This window comes from Panthera onca, chromosome D4 (assembly GCF_046562875.1).
Source record: "Panthera onca isolate mPanOnc1 chromosome D4, mPanOnc1 haplotype 2, whole genome shotgun sequence".
Lineage (NCBI taxonomy): Eukaryota > Metazoa > Chordata > Mammalia > Carnivora > Felidae > Panthera > Panthera onca.
Window position 1 is genome coordinate 32,415,538 of NC_138351.1, and position 15,785 is coordinate 32,431,322.

General features: G+C 41.1%; 1 protein-coding gene across 1 annotated transcript; it reads left to right on the top strand.

Moving 5' to 3' along the window:
- Positions 1-295: 295 nt before the first annotated feature.
- On the top strand, positions 296-12,995 carry MLANA (melan-A). The gene is made up of 5 exons (XM_060609836.1): positions 296-377; positions 1,697-1,798; positions 6,004-6,100; positions 11,335-11,448; positions 12,711-12,995. Exons 2-5 carry the CDS (start codon positions 1,722-1,724, stop codon positions 12,777-12,779), a joined length of 357 nt encoding a protein of 118 aa, XP_060465819.1. The 5' UTR covers positions 296-377; positions 1,697-1,721; the 3' UTR covers positions 12,780-12,995.
- The last annotated feature ends 2,790 nt before the right edge of the window (positions 12,996-15,785 follow it).

Here is a 15,785-nt window from a genome sequence, read left to right on the forward strand (position 1 = left end):
CTGTGTCTCCCTCTCTCTCTGCCCCTCCCCCACTCGCACTCTGCTTCTCTCTCTCTCTCTCTCAAAAATAAATAAACATTAAAAAGAAACATGTTAAATAATAAACAAAAAAACAAATAAAATAAGTGGCTTCCCTAAAAGGAAATCTTGAGATTGGAGAAAACAGAAGCCACAGTGAGCAATGACTTTTTGAGGAGAGGAATGAAGTCAGTTTCTTTCATGCCAATTAAGCAATCACAGGCAACCCTGTCAGAAATCCAAACTCATGACTAACATGGGACTGGAGATCAGGAAAAGAAATTTAAAAGATTAAGAGTCAGAGAAGCAATCTTCACACACAGGGCAAGCCAGCAGACAGAACAATCCCATCCAGGAAGGTAAGAGCATGGCCTTCTCACCCATTGTTTTTGCCCAAGAGAACAGGTTTTGGGGGATTATGGTGGGCTCCTTTGCCCTCCTTCGTTGCTTCCCTGATGCTTGGCTGTCAGCGAAATTTCTCCTCAGTTCATGTAAGTCTTCAGCTACTGAGGGCTCATGAAGTTTCTTCCTAGGTCCTGTTTCTAGACTGCCAAAAAGCAAAGAAGAGAGCCAGGTAAAGCAATCATTCAGGCTACATCCTGATTTTGATTCTGTGTGTGTATTCTCTTGTCATTTGAAAGACTGCTTCTCTTGGTTTGAGTGAGATGAGATGAGGTACATTTGTTGTCCCTATACTGTTTGCAGAGGTTTACATAGATTTACAAAAACAATTTAATGCAGAATCAAGTTTTGTATCTGTAATTTTGAGCACAGGGCTCACCCCTACATTATTTACCTGAGATGATCATGAGTTCAACTATAATTTCTTTCCTACAATTGGGAAGGAAAAATTACGCACAAAATGCCCCAGTGTAAGGTGTTCATGTGGTGAATTCCCCCTCTGTTCTCCCACTTCTCTCCTACTATTTTAAGCAGGCTCATTAATATAACTCTATTATCAGACCTTTGAAATTCATAAGAATAAGAGGGAAGAAAAATACATATAATAGCAAGGAGAGAAGAGAAACCACTGTTGGTTTCCAACCAGCACACTTTAATCATGACTTCCATAGTTCATGAGCTTTTGTCTATTTGTTTGTATTATGGCTTAAAATTGTGTATTAAAATATATATCATTATAAGACATATACACAAACAGATTTAAGCCCTATTCCTGAGACTTGAATGAAGGAGAAAGAGGATGCTGTGTTCAGCCACATATTCATGTCATCATAACCATCTATTTGGCCAAAGATTGAAATGAAATTAATACCTTTGGAGAGAACTCCTTTTATTAACCAGTTTTGTGCCAAGGAAAGTAGGGAATAAATAAAAATGAATTTTGTTTCTCTACAAGCTTATGGTATAGAGTCACATTGAAGGCAAATGAAGAGCATTTCCCCCCAGAATAATAACTCAAAGTTTGTTGTTGTTGTTTGCTTTTGTTTGTAGTTTCTTCTTTGAACTTAAGTTTCAGTTGGTAGAAGTGGTTAGAACCTTGAGCAATCTCCACTTGATATCAATGAAAAAAGCAAGTACAAATCCTTTCCCAGAGAGAAACCAGAGGGTCCTGGGTATTATCAATGTCTACCCGGAGAGAATGTCTTTTGGATCTTTATGAAGTGCTGAGTGAGATGCTCTGGATGCATTAAATGATGCCTGTGTGCCCCTGCTACAGGTATCCTGCGAACTGTGCCCATAAGATGCCAAAAGAAGAGGCTTACTTCATCCTTGGCTACCCCAAGAAGGGGCACAACCACTCCTACATCACAACTGAAGAGTAAGTTCAAAACTGAACCTAGGGGGGTTTCTAGTTTGCCATTTGCTGACACAGCCTGCTGATTTCTACCAGCACCTGCTTGTCAGTAAATCTCTCTAGTGTTCATTTCTGCAGAGAGTAAAAACCCTGATAATGAGGTGAGGAACCCCCATGATCCTACAAGGGACTCAGTCAAGCTTCTCTGAGGCCAAACAGGCAAGGAAACAGGAATGATAATCAGTTGGATCTTGGCATTTATTTTTCTGTATCCTTGGCTATTAGGTTTTCACTACAGGTTCCCTGGATGGAAAACGTCTGGATGCAAGATGACACTTTCCTCAAACCTTGTTATGTCTAACCCACTCAGGCTCCTAGAGATGGTCTGCAGACAGAACAAAGGCGAGTTGCCAAAGAGCTAGTGAGAATGAAGGGCAAGTATGTGCGACTCCAACTGCAGACTGACTCCAGGGTGAAGATGGTGGTTATAATTCTGCATCATAATTTATCCTAAGGAAAGCTGTTTGATATTATGAATTAATTAAAAATAAGTATTTATATGATTCAGTATTTCTAAGTGCTAGGCAATGCATAATCAGTCCAAGACACTATCCTTGTCTTTGGAAAAATATTACAGTCTTTTGGATAATTAGGTTCAAGAATAATTTTAGCAAACATAAGTGCTGTAACGGGATGACAGTCTCCTGGGACACACTCTACATGTACTAGAGTGGGCAAGATTGGTGGGAGGTCAGTTTACACCCTCTGAGTGGAGACTCCAACAGGAAAAAAATGGTACCAGGTTTTTATTTGGACTACCTCTTAAGTTCAGAAGTTACTGAAAACTTGCTCTCCCTTGGAAAAGAACTATTTAAAAATCTTTATTAGAGTGAACTAGCAGGGGCAAGCAAGATGTAGAATCCATTAAAGGGACTGAGGAAGAATTTAGGCTGGGAGCATTTCCTTAGAAGACTCTAGTGGGATTCTCTAACATTCCTGCATGGTCAGTGGGGAACTGGGATGGGGAGATCTTCTGAAAAAATGTCTGAAGAGCAAAAATACACTCTTTGGGGTATTTGGGGGGTACACATATTAGGTAGGATATTGTTTCAGCTTCTGTATAATGATTTAACAAACTGTATCACTGTGAAACGTCAGGAAAGAGAGGTTGAGGGGTTCTCTCAGTTGAAAGGGCATAAGTAATTTATGGAGGTTTTAAACTGCAGTTTTCCAGTCAGTGCCACTAGAGAGGCTGATTTCATAGGTCTGGGGGTAGGGGCACAGAGTTGGCACTTTAACAAGCATCTCATGTGACTCTGCTGCAGGAGGCATTTGAATGACACTCTAGAGAGCCCTGCCCAGCTGAGTAGTGGATTCTTTTGGTGTGTCTGGCATATCCTGATGTTTTCCACTACTGTATCAGTCACTGGATGTGTGTAAATGCAATGTGACTGTGCATAAAGAAGTGAAACAGAGCTCTGTCTGTGTCAAGATGTCCAAGGGGATGACCACAGACTTGGTGGGTGAAATTAGAGCACAAGCATGCTAAGAATTAAATCATCTGCCTTCAGTCATGAGAACCCACTGAATGCTTCTTGTGAAAGCTTCATTTCAGGAAAGGGTGATATGGCAGGAAAGAATGATATAGAAGGAAAGGCACTGCTTGGATATCTTAGGCCAGTCACTGTGAATGCTGGTTTTTTCACTTACTAGTTGTGCAGCCTTGGGCATTTTACCACCTTAAAATGTTAGGGATATCAGCTGTGACATGAACATCATATCTACTTCGGAGGACTATTGTGAGGATGAAATAAAAGTCTATATGTGGGGTGCTTAGCACAATGCATGGCACAAATCAGTGCTCAATGAATGGCAGAGAAGCCACTAACCTGGTGGTGATGTTGATGAATCTTGGTAGGTCTCAGCTTCATGATCCACAAAATAGGTGGACTGGCCTGCATAATTAGGTCAGAGTTTTTATCCAGCACTGTCATCCATCCTGTTTAGAGATGGACAGAATAGACTTAATGCCTCAGCAGCCTTGAGAAGGAGGTGGTCAGGTAGATGTTACAGGGCTTCTGTCCAGGAGAAGCCTCAGCTATATCTTGATTTACATTCAGATGCTCAATCTCCTATAAATCACCCAGCTCTGCAGAGCCTTTCTTTAGCAAGTCACAGCACTCTCCACTTTGATCATGCTATGATGTAGAAAATCAGGCCGATGCCACCTAATTGACAGTGTTATACAGGGAAAGCACAGCCTCAGTCATTGTTTCCAGGGCCTCTGTGGTAACTAATGCTTCCCATGGGCCACTGGACACAGGGCTCAAAAGGTTGGCTTAGATGCCCAGATTGCATCCTGCTACAATCTTAGTGAAGTTCCATTCTTAGTGAAGCTACAGGTTTGCTCTAGGTTCAGCTCAGACAGTTCTCCCCAGCACTGAGCCTCCTTGTTATATCTTTTAATAACCCATGCCTGGCCAGCTGGGAGGTTCTTATTGAACATCTTTAGAGTCTCTTGACTCCAAAGTCAAGCCAGCTGGCATCTCTGACTTGGCAGCCAAGCAGTCTGGAGAGATAAGGTTGCTTGTCTCAGCATCCCCTGGGCTCTAGTCCCAGCTCAATTCTAAAATATCTTTTCCAGGTCACTTAGGTGAGAACAGAGTAAGCAGTAAGCACTGACCCATCTGGTTCAGTGTTTGGTGATTCTAAACTGGATTCCTGAAGCAAGCAGAGGCCAGATAGCATCTTGTGTAATGGAGTATAAACATGAGACACATATCCTAACAGCTGGGCTAGGCTCTGGCATCCCCATGCAATAGTTACAGTCTTGGGGACCTTTAAATCCAACAAGCCCTACTTCCACCCCTTCAGTCAGAATGTGCCAGCCCTAAGTCCTCAGTGGCTGCTTTAAATACTTTCTCCTCTTCACTATCTTTTCTCTATCCCCAATCAAAACCTGCTCTGTGGAAAGTCGCAGATCCCCTCGTTCTCACTAGAGTGTCAATGACCCACAAGAGGTGAAAGTAACAGAATATTAAGCTTTTAGGACAAAGGAAAGATGAATCTTTAAAGATGGTATTTCAGGTCTTCAGTTCCAATTGTAAATGAGTAAAAATAATGATGTTGGGGCTAGCATTATGCCCCAAATCCACATATTTATAAATAGTTACCTTAAAAGAGCATTCAATGGTTCATTCATTTTGCAGATGTGAATTTGTAATCACTCATAATTCATTTGTTCATTTTTTATTAATTTGACCATCCATCCAACTGTCCACTTAGCCATCCATCCATCCATCCATCCATCCATCCATCCATCTTCAAGAAATATTTTTTTGAAACACCAATGTGCCTGACACTTTCTAGGCACTGAGGAAACAAATTAAAACATAAACCAAAAACCAAAAAACTCCTTTGGGACCTCCTCTCCTAGAAGAGACAGGTAAGCACACTGCTGATTACCACTGCAGGGCTGTGTATAAGAGAAGACAGGATTGGTTGCCATCATCCTGGGAGGGGTGGGTGGTGCTGAATCTTTGAACATGAATTTATTAGTCATGCACAAGGAATAAGGGGGTGAGTTTGGGTCAGAAAAGACACAAACACAAATGAGATAAACTCAGGTTTAAATCCTGGCTCCATCTTGTGCTACCCTCTGTATGACCATCAGCAAGGCACTTCACCTCTAAATCTATTTCCTCATCTGTGAAATGGGGATGATAGGTGATGTCTCCTTTGCAGGATTGTTGTAAGAATTAAATAATCTAGTATATGTACAATGTTCATCATGGCATCCGGCTTAGAGTAGGTCTTGAGTCAATGTTAATTATCAATACTTTTTCTGGACTAATAGTTGGGGAAAATGTTTTAAATAAGTCCTGATGGAAAGAAAAGATAACTCAGTCTCAGTAAATACTTTGTTCATGTAAGGGTCAGTTGCTACTGCACTTCTTGTGTCTGGAACTTGGGTGCTTAGGCCATGCCAGTTAGCCCTATTTCTGTGGGCACACACCTGAGAGACTCCTAAAGAAGTTCCTGTTCCTGGTTACAGATGCTAGAGGCCTGGTGAGCGTTCAGTGTGGCATGGGGTAGGAAACTACTTGGGGGCTGGGAGGTGTTGCTCTGGGCTGGAAAAACTCCTGTGAAGATTGAAGATTGATGCATGTTCATCGCAATCTGGAGCGAGGTTTCTGTACCCAGATGGATTTGTCTATCTCTTGGGCCAGGGCTGCAGGGATTGGAATCCTGACAGTAGTCCTGGGAATTTTGCTGCTCATTGGCTGCTGGTATTGTAGAAGACGAAGTGGATACAGAAGCTTGAGGGTTAGTAAAGTTTCCACTGCTGGAATCCCTCTGGATCCAGGATACCCTTCCCTTTCTTTCTTTGAATTTCTGGGGAATGAGATAACATTCTCATGATCACCTCTAGCTCTTCTCTCTGGTTCTGATGAGTCTTTCTCTATACTTCTTTCAAGTCTTCTTTGCTTCTACCTAGGCATGAACCCCAACCAGAAACTTGGCTCATCTCAGTGATTTGATTCACAGCAAACCTGAGTACTTGGCTGTGTATGTAGCTGAGCACTGATAGTTTGTGTGGTGCAAGGATAGAGGTCCTGATACTCTTGCACAGCAAACAATGGCATGTGAGATCCTCCAGATCTTATCAATCCTTCTGGGAATTCTCACTGGTTCTGTTCTTCAACTTAGTGGCTTGCTCATCTCAGCTTGCTGCCTCGCCTGGGAGTTCCAGGTTCTTCTAACTCTGTTATACCAAGCAATTCAGCATGCCTAGGACCTATACAGCCATAAGTACAATGAGGAAACCATCCACCCCTCAGCAGCACAAAGGACCGCTGGGTTTTTAACAGAGCCCATTGTCGTTTGATGACCAATGTAGTTTTGACAGAATTTTTTCTTCTTTACCCACATGAACAGGAAGCTAACAAATTACACAGACCAGTCTTGGGGCAGTAGTGTCTTCCACACATAGGAAACATCAATTGAATCTTAAACAATTAGAACTACAGGTCTCACTTAAAAGCCAAGTAGCACTTTAGCTTTAAGCATCCAAAGGCTCTCTCCATAGTGAGCAATGAAATGAAAGGAAAGTTGCAATTTCTCTCTCCCTTCCCCCTTCTTCCTTCTCTCTTTCCTCCTCCACCCTCTCTTTTTCTGTCCCTCCACACTTCTCTCCATTTCTCCCTTTATTATTACACATCTGAAAACTTCTGGGTTGATACATAATGGAAAAAATTATCTTTACAAAAGATGTTGGAATGTCCCGTTCCTCATTCAGCAAACACTTCATTTAGAAGAAAAGGTTCTATGACAGAGAGGACGGTTGTGAGGGTGGGGTTTGGAGCTTGGCAGTCTGAAGAAGGGAAGGGGAAGATAACAGGTATAGCTTTGAATTCTCCTTGCCAGGAAGCTTGGGCAGTCCCATGTGCCCCTTGCCCTAATGCCCATCTTGCCAGAGTGTCCAAATACAAATCATGACATACAGTGCAAGTTTGGGGGCCAACACGGCCACTGAGCAGTAGTAGCCCTCCCGTGTGTTGACATTTAGTGGAAAGAAGGAAGTTTATGAGTCTGAATAAGATCCCAAACCAAGTACCATAGGAAAGCCTTGGCTTAGGAGATTAGGGATGGACCTTGTGTTCATATGACACTTCTCTGTGGCTGTTCACAACAGATTAGGAAGGGACTTTGCTCTCTGCCACAGAATTCCATTTGTGCCTCTAGTACAGAGTTAATATTGCTTTGCAATTGGTTATTTATTTATTTTTGCCTCCTCCACCCCTTATCCTTCCTCCATTTATGTCTTGGAACAGAGAATATTTCTTACTCATCTTGGTACCTCCAGTGCCTGGCCCATAGCAGTCACCCAATTGTATGGCATCAGGATTTGGTCTCATTGTCTGTCATTGACTCGCTTGATGACCTTAGATTTTAACTTCTCTGAGCCTCATTTACTGTATTCTACACCTAGGCACATGTGATATAATGTGATATATATCAGTTTTTATTTAATATATATTTTCTTCCATATGTTTATTTAATTCTATATTTGTATATAAAAACACACAATGATTTAAGTCTTTCAAGGAGTAAAAGCTCTACAAATTCAATATGTTGACAACCATTTCCTAACTGGCTTGATGCCACTGGACAAAAATACAATGATTTTTTTCCTTCCTGATTCAACACTCCCATCTTAAACTCAATTAAACCATAACAGAGAGTCTTTAATGTCATAAGCTCAGACACTGTGAACATTTTGCTTAGTAAGGTTTAAGTTCAACCTTACTAGATCAGTGATTTGTAGAGTTTCTGGAATTTTTGTGAGATGGAGCTGTGTTTAAGTTTTCTGGTTCCTGTGGCACCTAAAAAATGCTGTCATTTATTTTTTTTAATGTTTATTTTTATTTTTGAGAGAGAAAGAGAGACAGAGCATGAGTAGGAGAGGGTCAGAGAGAGAGGAAGACACAATCCAAAGCAGACTCCAGGCTCTGAGCTGTCAGCACAGACCCTGATGTGGGGCTCAAACCCATGAGTCATGAGATCATGACCTGAGGTGAAGTCAGACACTTAACCGACTAAGCCACCCAGGTGCCCCCTACTTTTTAAATTAATATTAAAATCTTGTTTTGAGACTTTCATATTTCCTGAAAAGCTGGATTGGGGATCAGTAGTCTAAGAAATTTAGGCAAAATTATGTAAAATAGTTCACTAAATAAATCCTCCCTGCCTCTCTTCAGTGATTCTTCTTTTTTTTTTTTTTTTTTCATTTTGAAACCAAAGGACATAAATGACAATAAATGCAAGCTTCAGGTAGCTAAGTTACTCCACCTTTACCAACCTGCTTTAAGCTTTGAAATGTTTACTTTCCCACTTCCATTGACCATAGAATGGTAGCATGGTTGGTTGGAATTAAGATCTCCTAAAGTGTCTCCATTGACTCACAACTCCCTTTAGCCCTGAAAAACATCTTTTGAAAGAAAAGAGTGCTTTTTGCAGCTTGTTTCTGCAGGAAAATGATTTATAAAGGGATGGAAGTTGTTTTTGTATTTACCAACTTTACCTTTCACTTGAAAGTTTAGGACAAAATGCTTTTTGATTCTTGGATAATTTCTTGGAGAATTTCAAGGCCCCTGCTACAGCTCAGTTGACACTCATGTTTCACTTGTGTTTCTCAATGCTTGATCAGGGGCCCCTGCACTGGGGCTCTTGCTAAAATGCAGATTCTGGGACCCTCTCTGGTGGTGGGACCCAGGAAGCTGCCTTTTAAAAAGATTTATTTTTGAGAGACAGGGAGAGAGGCGGTGGGGGTGGGGGATGGGGTTGGAGAATCCCAAGCAGGTCCCACACTGTCAGTGCAGAGCCCAATGCGGGGCTCGATCCCACGAACCGTGAAATCATGACCTGAGCTGCAATCAAGAGTCTGACACTTAATGGACTGAGCCACCCAGGCATCCCCAGGAAGATGCCTTTTAAATCGAATGCTGAAGTTTTAGTACAAATGCATAGAATTGGCAGTGAACTAGGGGAGTGGATCATGCCCCTATCCTATAGCAGGTGAGAGATTTACAAAGAAGAAAAAGAATAAAAGTGATAATTGAGGTAAAGGGAGAAAAGGCATTAAATACCTTATCTGTGGGCTGCGAGTTGGGGATGGGAGCAGAAACTTCCTGCATCCTCACATCAAGATTAGGGCCTTTGCGCATATATCCTTCCAGGGGGTAACATCAATAATAATTTCAGACTAGAGTCTAGGAAAACTACTTCTTTACAGTCTGAAGACTGTGTAGTTATCAGCCCAATCCATGTCTGGCCTGATCTCACTGATATTTCAAACACTTCTCCACTTCTCCCTGAGAAACCTGCCTTAATGCCCTCTTCCAACCTAGTAGACCCCAATGATTAGCTACAGTCTGCAGAAAAGGCTGAAGAACTGCTAACATCCTCACAGCCTCCTTGTTCCAGTCCCTCTCAGCCAGTACCACAGAATGCATACTGCTAATGCCCTACTGGCTAGATTTGGCTCACTGGTGTTTGGGACTGTATTAAAAAAAAATTTAACTAGGTACTAAAATTTAAAAGTAGCATGTTACATAAAAATCTCAATTTCCAGTTTCTTTTAAAAATCAAGAGATCTAGCAAAAACTGGCAGCTATATAGTGGTTGTCCCTTTAGATGAGATACTCTCCCTCCTTTTCTATTGCCCCCACCTGGCCCCTTTCCTCCCCCTTAGCATTACCTGCCTGCTTCCTCTAAGGATCTGAATATAGCTGGGTTGCCTGGGGGCAGGCAATAAAGAGGCGCATTGTCTGCATAGCACTGGTTCTACATGTGACCCTGGATCATCAGTTTTGACAGTGTCACCTGGGAACTTGTTGGAAATGCGCATTATGGGCCTCACCCTAGTGTCAGAAAGTCTGGATGTGGGTCTGCCAATCTGGGTTTCACAAGCCGTCAGGTAATACTGATGCATGCTAAAATTTGAGAACTGCCACTATGGAGAATTTAACAAAAATAAAAGCAACTAAAACTATGCTTTTTATTATCATAATGTGCCAGTAATTTTAAACTATGTCAGTGATGAAATATTCCACCTCACTATGGTGGACCACTCCTGAAGTCCCCACTTGGGTATGTTTCTCTGTCCTGCACAATTTGTTGTTATTTTATTGTAGGGATGGAGAATATCACCCTGTAAACCTATGCAAAGCACCAAACTAAGCTTTCACCCACCCCTCCCCATGATAACTCAGGGTGCATAATTTATTCCTTGACTAGTCATCATGTTGCAGTTTAACTTGGAAGCTCAGACTACAACCACAGTATTTCTACCACAACATATGTGTTTGTAGCATTTTAAAGATATTTTGCTGTCATTATGGGGAAGGCAGAAATAGTCAGTGTGTCCCTGCTGCCAAGTTTCTCAAAAGTTTTTTTCTCACTGAGATACCTCACTAGCTTTGACCACCTCCACTCAAAATCATTCTCTGAGGTTCATTTTTTAGATTGATTCTTTTTCTCTTTCCCTTCAAGAATATTCATTGACGAACTAATGGGTATCAGGCACTGTACTAAGTGCTTTACCTTTAGTTTTAATTTCTACAACTCTGAGAGGTAGGTGGTATTATCGTCATACTACAGATGCACAAATACTAGAATTCAGACAGGCAAAATGACTACTAGCCTGAAACACACTGCACATAAGTGGCAGAACCAAGATTAAAACCCATTCTCCTTTTTTTTTTATAAGTTTATTTATTTATTTTGAGAGGCAGGGTGAGGGGAGAAGTAGAGGAAGAAGGAGAGAAAGAATCCCAAGCAGGCTCAGTGCTGTCAGCACAGAGCCTGACATGGGGCTTCATCTCACAAACTGAGAGATTATGACCTGAGCCCAGATCAAGAATTGGGTGCTCAACCAACTGAGCCACCCAGGCATCCTGATTAAAACCCATTCTTAAAATTTCAACTTCCTTCTCTTTTATTTATTGAACTCAATTATTTTTTTCTCAACCACTGACCTTCATGCATGCACATTTCAGGACAAAAGCATTCACGCTGGCACTCGAAGTACCTTAACAAGGAGATGTCCACGTGAGGGGTTTGGTCACCAGGATAGCAAGCTGCCTTTTCAAGAGAATAATTGTGAACCTGTGGTAGGTTGAGATCCTATATCTTGGTGTTTCTGTATGGCTGTTTTTAACTCAAATGAATAAAATTATTCCAATTTAAAAAGCAAGGACAATATGAATATACATAATGCTCCTGAACTGTACACTTAAAAATGGTTAATTACAATGGTAAAATTTATGTTATATATATATATATATATACATATATATATATATAAACATAAGTAATAACATAATAAACATAACAAAAACATAAACAAAATACATAACAAATAAACAAAAAACACAATAACAAAGATAAAAATGGGGAAGCCCAGAGATTGTCTTAAATCATGTCCTCTTTTACTCAGATTTTTTAGGGTCAGTGATCTTATGTGTATAAGATCCAAAGGAAGAAGTTTGTTCTGTATACAATATCTTTTTTGTTTTATGTTTTTAGTATATTTGCCTTGTTCTGAATATAGATACATCTAGGGGAGAAAAAAAATCATCTGTTATTAATTGTATAGAGCTGTGCAGTCCAAAAGGGTAGCCACTAGCCACATGTGGCTATGGAGCATTTGTAACAAAGTAGTTTAAATTACAATGTGCTGTAACACATACCAGATTTCAAAGATTTAGTATGAAGAAAAAAATATAAATAATTCATTAATGATTTTTATATCAATTACATGTTGAAATGATATTTTGATATGTGGGATTAAATAATTAAGATTAATTTTACCTGTTCATTCTTATTTTGTAATGTGGATACTAGAAATGTTTAAATCTCATATATGGTATACTCTATTTCTATTGTGTGCACTGGTATAGGTGCAGTATATCATAATGGTGGAGAGAATGGACTCTGGAGCCAAATTGCTGTGAAATTGTGTGACCTTGAACAAGTGACTTAACCTCAGTTTTCCAACCTGTAACATGAAAACACTCTAGAATTCTAAATTTTGAGCATTAAATAAAGGCCTGGCACATTTTTGCTATACTGATGATAGCACTGGCCTTTAGATACACAAGATACACAAGGATGTATCTATGTGGTATAAATGTAATGTATATTAGTGGCTTTAAAAACAGTGTTCAAGAACTCACTAGCTAGGGCTTGGGACTTAAACTGACAAAGGTAATGCAGGTATAAATAAGTTTTTTATATTTTGGGAAGCCTGTGGACACTTACAAGTTTCTGTCCAGAGAAGTAGTATAGTTATGATGCTAACCATTAACTCTACCCTCTCCCAGAACATACGCACTGTTGCCAAGCCTATACTCTCCCTTTCTCATTCTCACAGGTTCCCAATGCTCCACCTGCCTATGAGAAACTCTCTGCAGAACAGTCACCACCACCTTATTCCCCGTGAGAATGCTGAGAGGTGCTGAAATGATTTCCCTTACAATTTTGCTGGAATTTAATATGGACATCTAATATTCTGCTTTGGAATGCTGTAGAAACAGTGTAAATCATCCCTAATAATAAGCTTAGTATTAAATTGTTAGTAGAGCAACTAGTAATACTAATTGGAGAAATTATGAGAAATATTAAAATGGAAAAAACTTTCTTAATAAACACTATAATGCCTGATACTATTTGTATAATTTTCTGAGACAGAATTCAAGTGTGTATTCTGGCACCATTAAATTTCTTCTTTGTTGAAATTTGGCTAACAACTAAGAAACTACTATTCTGATTTTTGAAGAAGCAGCCTCTTGGCCAATAAGAACTCTAACAAAATTGCTGCACATGAGTCTGTGGCATGGAGTACTTGCAGAGGATATCTTTATAGGTTTAAGACAAATTTGACCTACCAAATTATAGTCACATTCAGAAAAGTATCAGTAATGTCTCTTTGTGGTCTACAATTCCATGATACTACAATAACATACTGCAGAGATCCTGTATCTTCATACATAGAATCCAGTTCTAATTACATTTCACTTCAAGACTTAATGCTATCATAATTAATGATAAAAAGTTTCTGTTAAACCAGAAGGTGGTGTAAGGATTTAAATAAGATACTGTAGGATTCTGGGAAGATGGCAGCATAGGAGGATGCTAAGCTCACCACGTCCTGCGGGTCACTTAGATTACATCCACACCTGCCTAAATAACCCAGAAAATTTTCTAGCAGAACCCAGAAGACTAGCAGAACGGATTCTCTGGAGCCAAGCATAGATGAGAGGTCCACGGAAGAGGGTAGGAAGGATGGAGAGGCGGTGCACGCTACAGGGACTGGCAGGATGCAGCCGGGGCAGAGGGGTGGCCCGCCGGCAAGGCAGAGCCCCCAAGTCTGGCTTGCAAAAACAGAGGGGCCTGACGGAGTGTGTTCTGACAGCAAGCAGGACTTAACATCTGGAAGGTTATAAGTTAACAGCTCTGCTCGGAGAGCAAGAGAGCTGGAGGACAAAGGGAGGGAGAGTTGTTGAGCCCCTGACGACAGAGGGCAGCTTGGTGGGGAACAAAGGCGCTCACCAGCGCCATCTCCCTTGCCCATCCCCCAGCCAAAATCCCAAAGGGAACCGGTTCCTGCCAAGGAACTGGCTTGCACTGCGCAAACACCAAATGCTGTGATTCTGTGGTTCCATCCCTCCAGCGGGTCTGACTCCCTCCCGGTGCCGCAGGGCCCCTCCTGAAGGGGATCTCCGAAGGATAAGCTAGCTGAGCCTGCCCGTCCCACCCCCGTGCACCTTGCCGATCCACCCCAGCTAATACGCCAGATCCCCAGCACCACAAGCCTGGCAATGTGCAAGTAGCCAAGATGGCCACGCCACCCCACAGTGAATCCCACCCCTAGGAGAGGGGAAGAGAAAGTACACACCAGTCTGACTGTGGCCCCAGCGGTGGGCTGGGGGCAGACATCAGGTCGGACTGCAGCCCCCGCCCACCAACCCAAGTTATTCAAGACAGCACAGGGGAAGTGCCCCGCAGTCCCCCACCACTCCAGGGACTATCCAAAATGACGAAACAGAAGAATTCCCCTCAAAAAAACCTCCAGGAAATAACCACAGCTAATGAACTGATCAAAAACGATTTAAAAAATATAACAGAAAGTGAATTTAGAATAATAGTCATAAAATTAATCGGTGGGCTTGAAAACAGTATAGAGGACAGCAGAGAATCTATTGCTACAGATCAAGGGACTAAGGAACAGTCAGGAGGAGCTAAAAAATGCTATTAACGAGCTGCAAAATAAAATGGAGATGACCACAGCCCAGATTAAAGAGGCAGAGGAGAGAATAGGTGAACTAGAAGATAAAGTTATGGAAAAAGAAGAAGCTGAGAAGAAGAGAGATAAAAAAATCCAGGAGTATGAGGGGAAAATTAGAGAACTGAGTGATGCACTAAAGAGAAATAATCTACGCATAATTGGTATTCCAGAGGAGGAAGAGAGATGGAAAGGTGCTGAAGGTGTACTTGAAGAAATCATAGCTGAGAACGTACCTGATCTGGGGAAGGAAAAAGGCATTGAAATCCAAGAGGCACAGAGAACTCCCTTCAGACGTAACTTGAATCGATCATCTGCACGACATATCATAGTGAAACTGGCAAAGTATAAGGATAAAGAGAAAATTCTGAAAGCAGCTAGGGATAAACGTGCTCTAACACATAAAGGGAGACCTATAAGACTCGTGATCGATCTCTCTACTGAAACTTGGCAGGCCAGAAAGGAATGGCAGGAAATCTTCCATGTGATGAAAAGAAAAAATATGAAGCCAAAAATCCTTTATCCAGCAAGTCTGTCATTTAGAATAGAAGGAGATATAAAGGTCTTCCCAAACAAACAAAAACTGAAGGAATTCGTCACCACTAAACCAGCCCTACAAGAGATCCTAAGGGGGATCCTGTGAGACAAAGTACCAGAGACATGGCTACAAGCATGAAACCTACAGACATCATAATGACTCTAAACACATACCTTTCTATAATAACACTGAACGTAAATGGACTAAATGCGCCAACCAAAAGACATAGGGTATCAGAATGGATAAAAAAACAAGACCCATCTATTTCCTGTCTACAAGAGACTCATTTTTGACCTAAGGACACCTTCAGATTGACAGTGAGGGGATGCAGAACTATTTATCATGCTACTGGAAGTCAAAACAAAGCTGTAGTAGCCATACTTATATCAGACAAACTAGACATTAAATTAAAGGCTGTAACAAGAGATGAAGAAGGGCATTATATAATAATTACAGGGTCTATCCATCAAGAAGAACTAACAATTATAAATGTCTATGCACCGAATACAGAAGCCCCCAAATATAGAAAACAATTACTCACTAACATAAGCAACCTTATTGATAAGAATGTGGTAATTGCAGGGGACTTTAACACCCGACTCACAGCAATGGATATCATCTAGACA

Excerpts from the sequence above, each read along its gene's own strand:
- MLANA (XM_060609836.1), top strand. The coding sequence starts at position 1,722 with ATGCCAAAAGAAGAGGCTTACTTCATCCTTGGCTACCCCAAGAAGGGG. Across the intron at positions 1,799-6,003 it reads TCCTACATCACAACTGAAGA|GGCTGCAGGGATTGGAATCC; the intron begins GTAAGTTCAAAA and ends CTCTTGGGCCAG. Across the intron at positions 11,449-12,710 it reads AGAATAATTGTGAACCTGTG|GTTCCCAATGCTCCACCTGC; the intron begins GTAGGTTGAGAT and ends TCATTCTCACAG.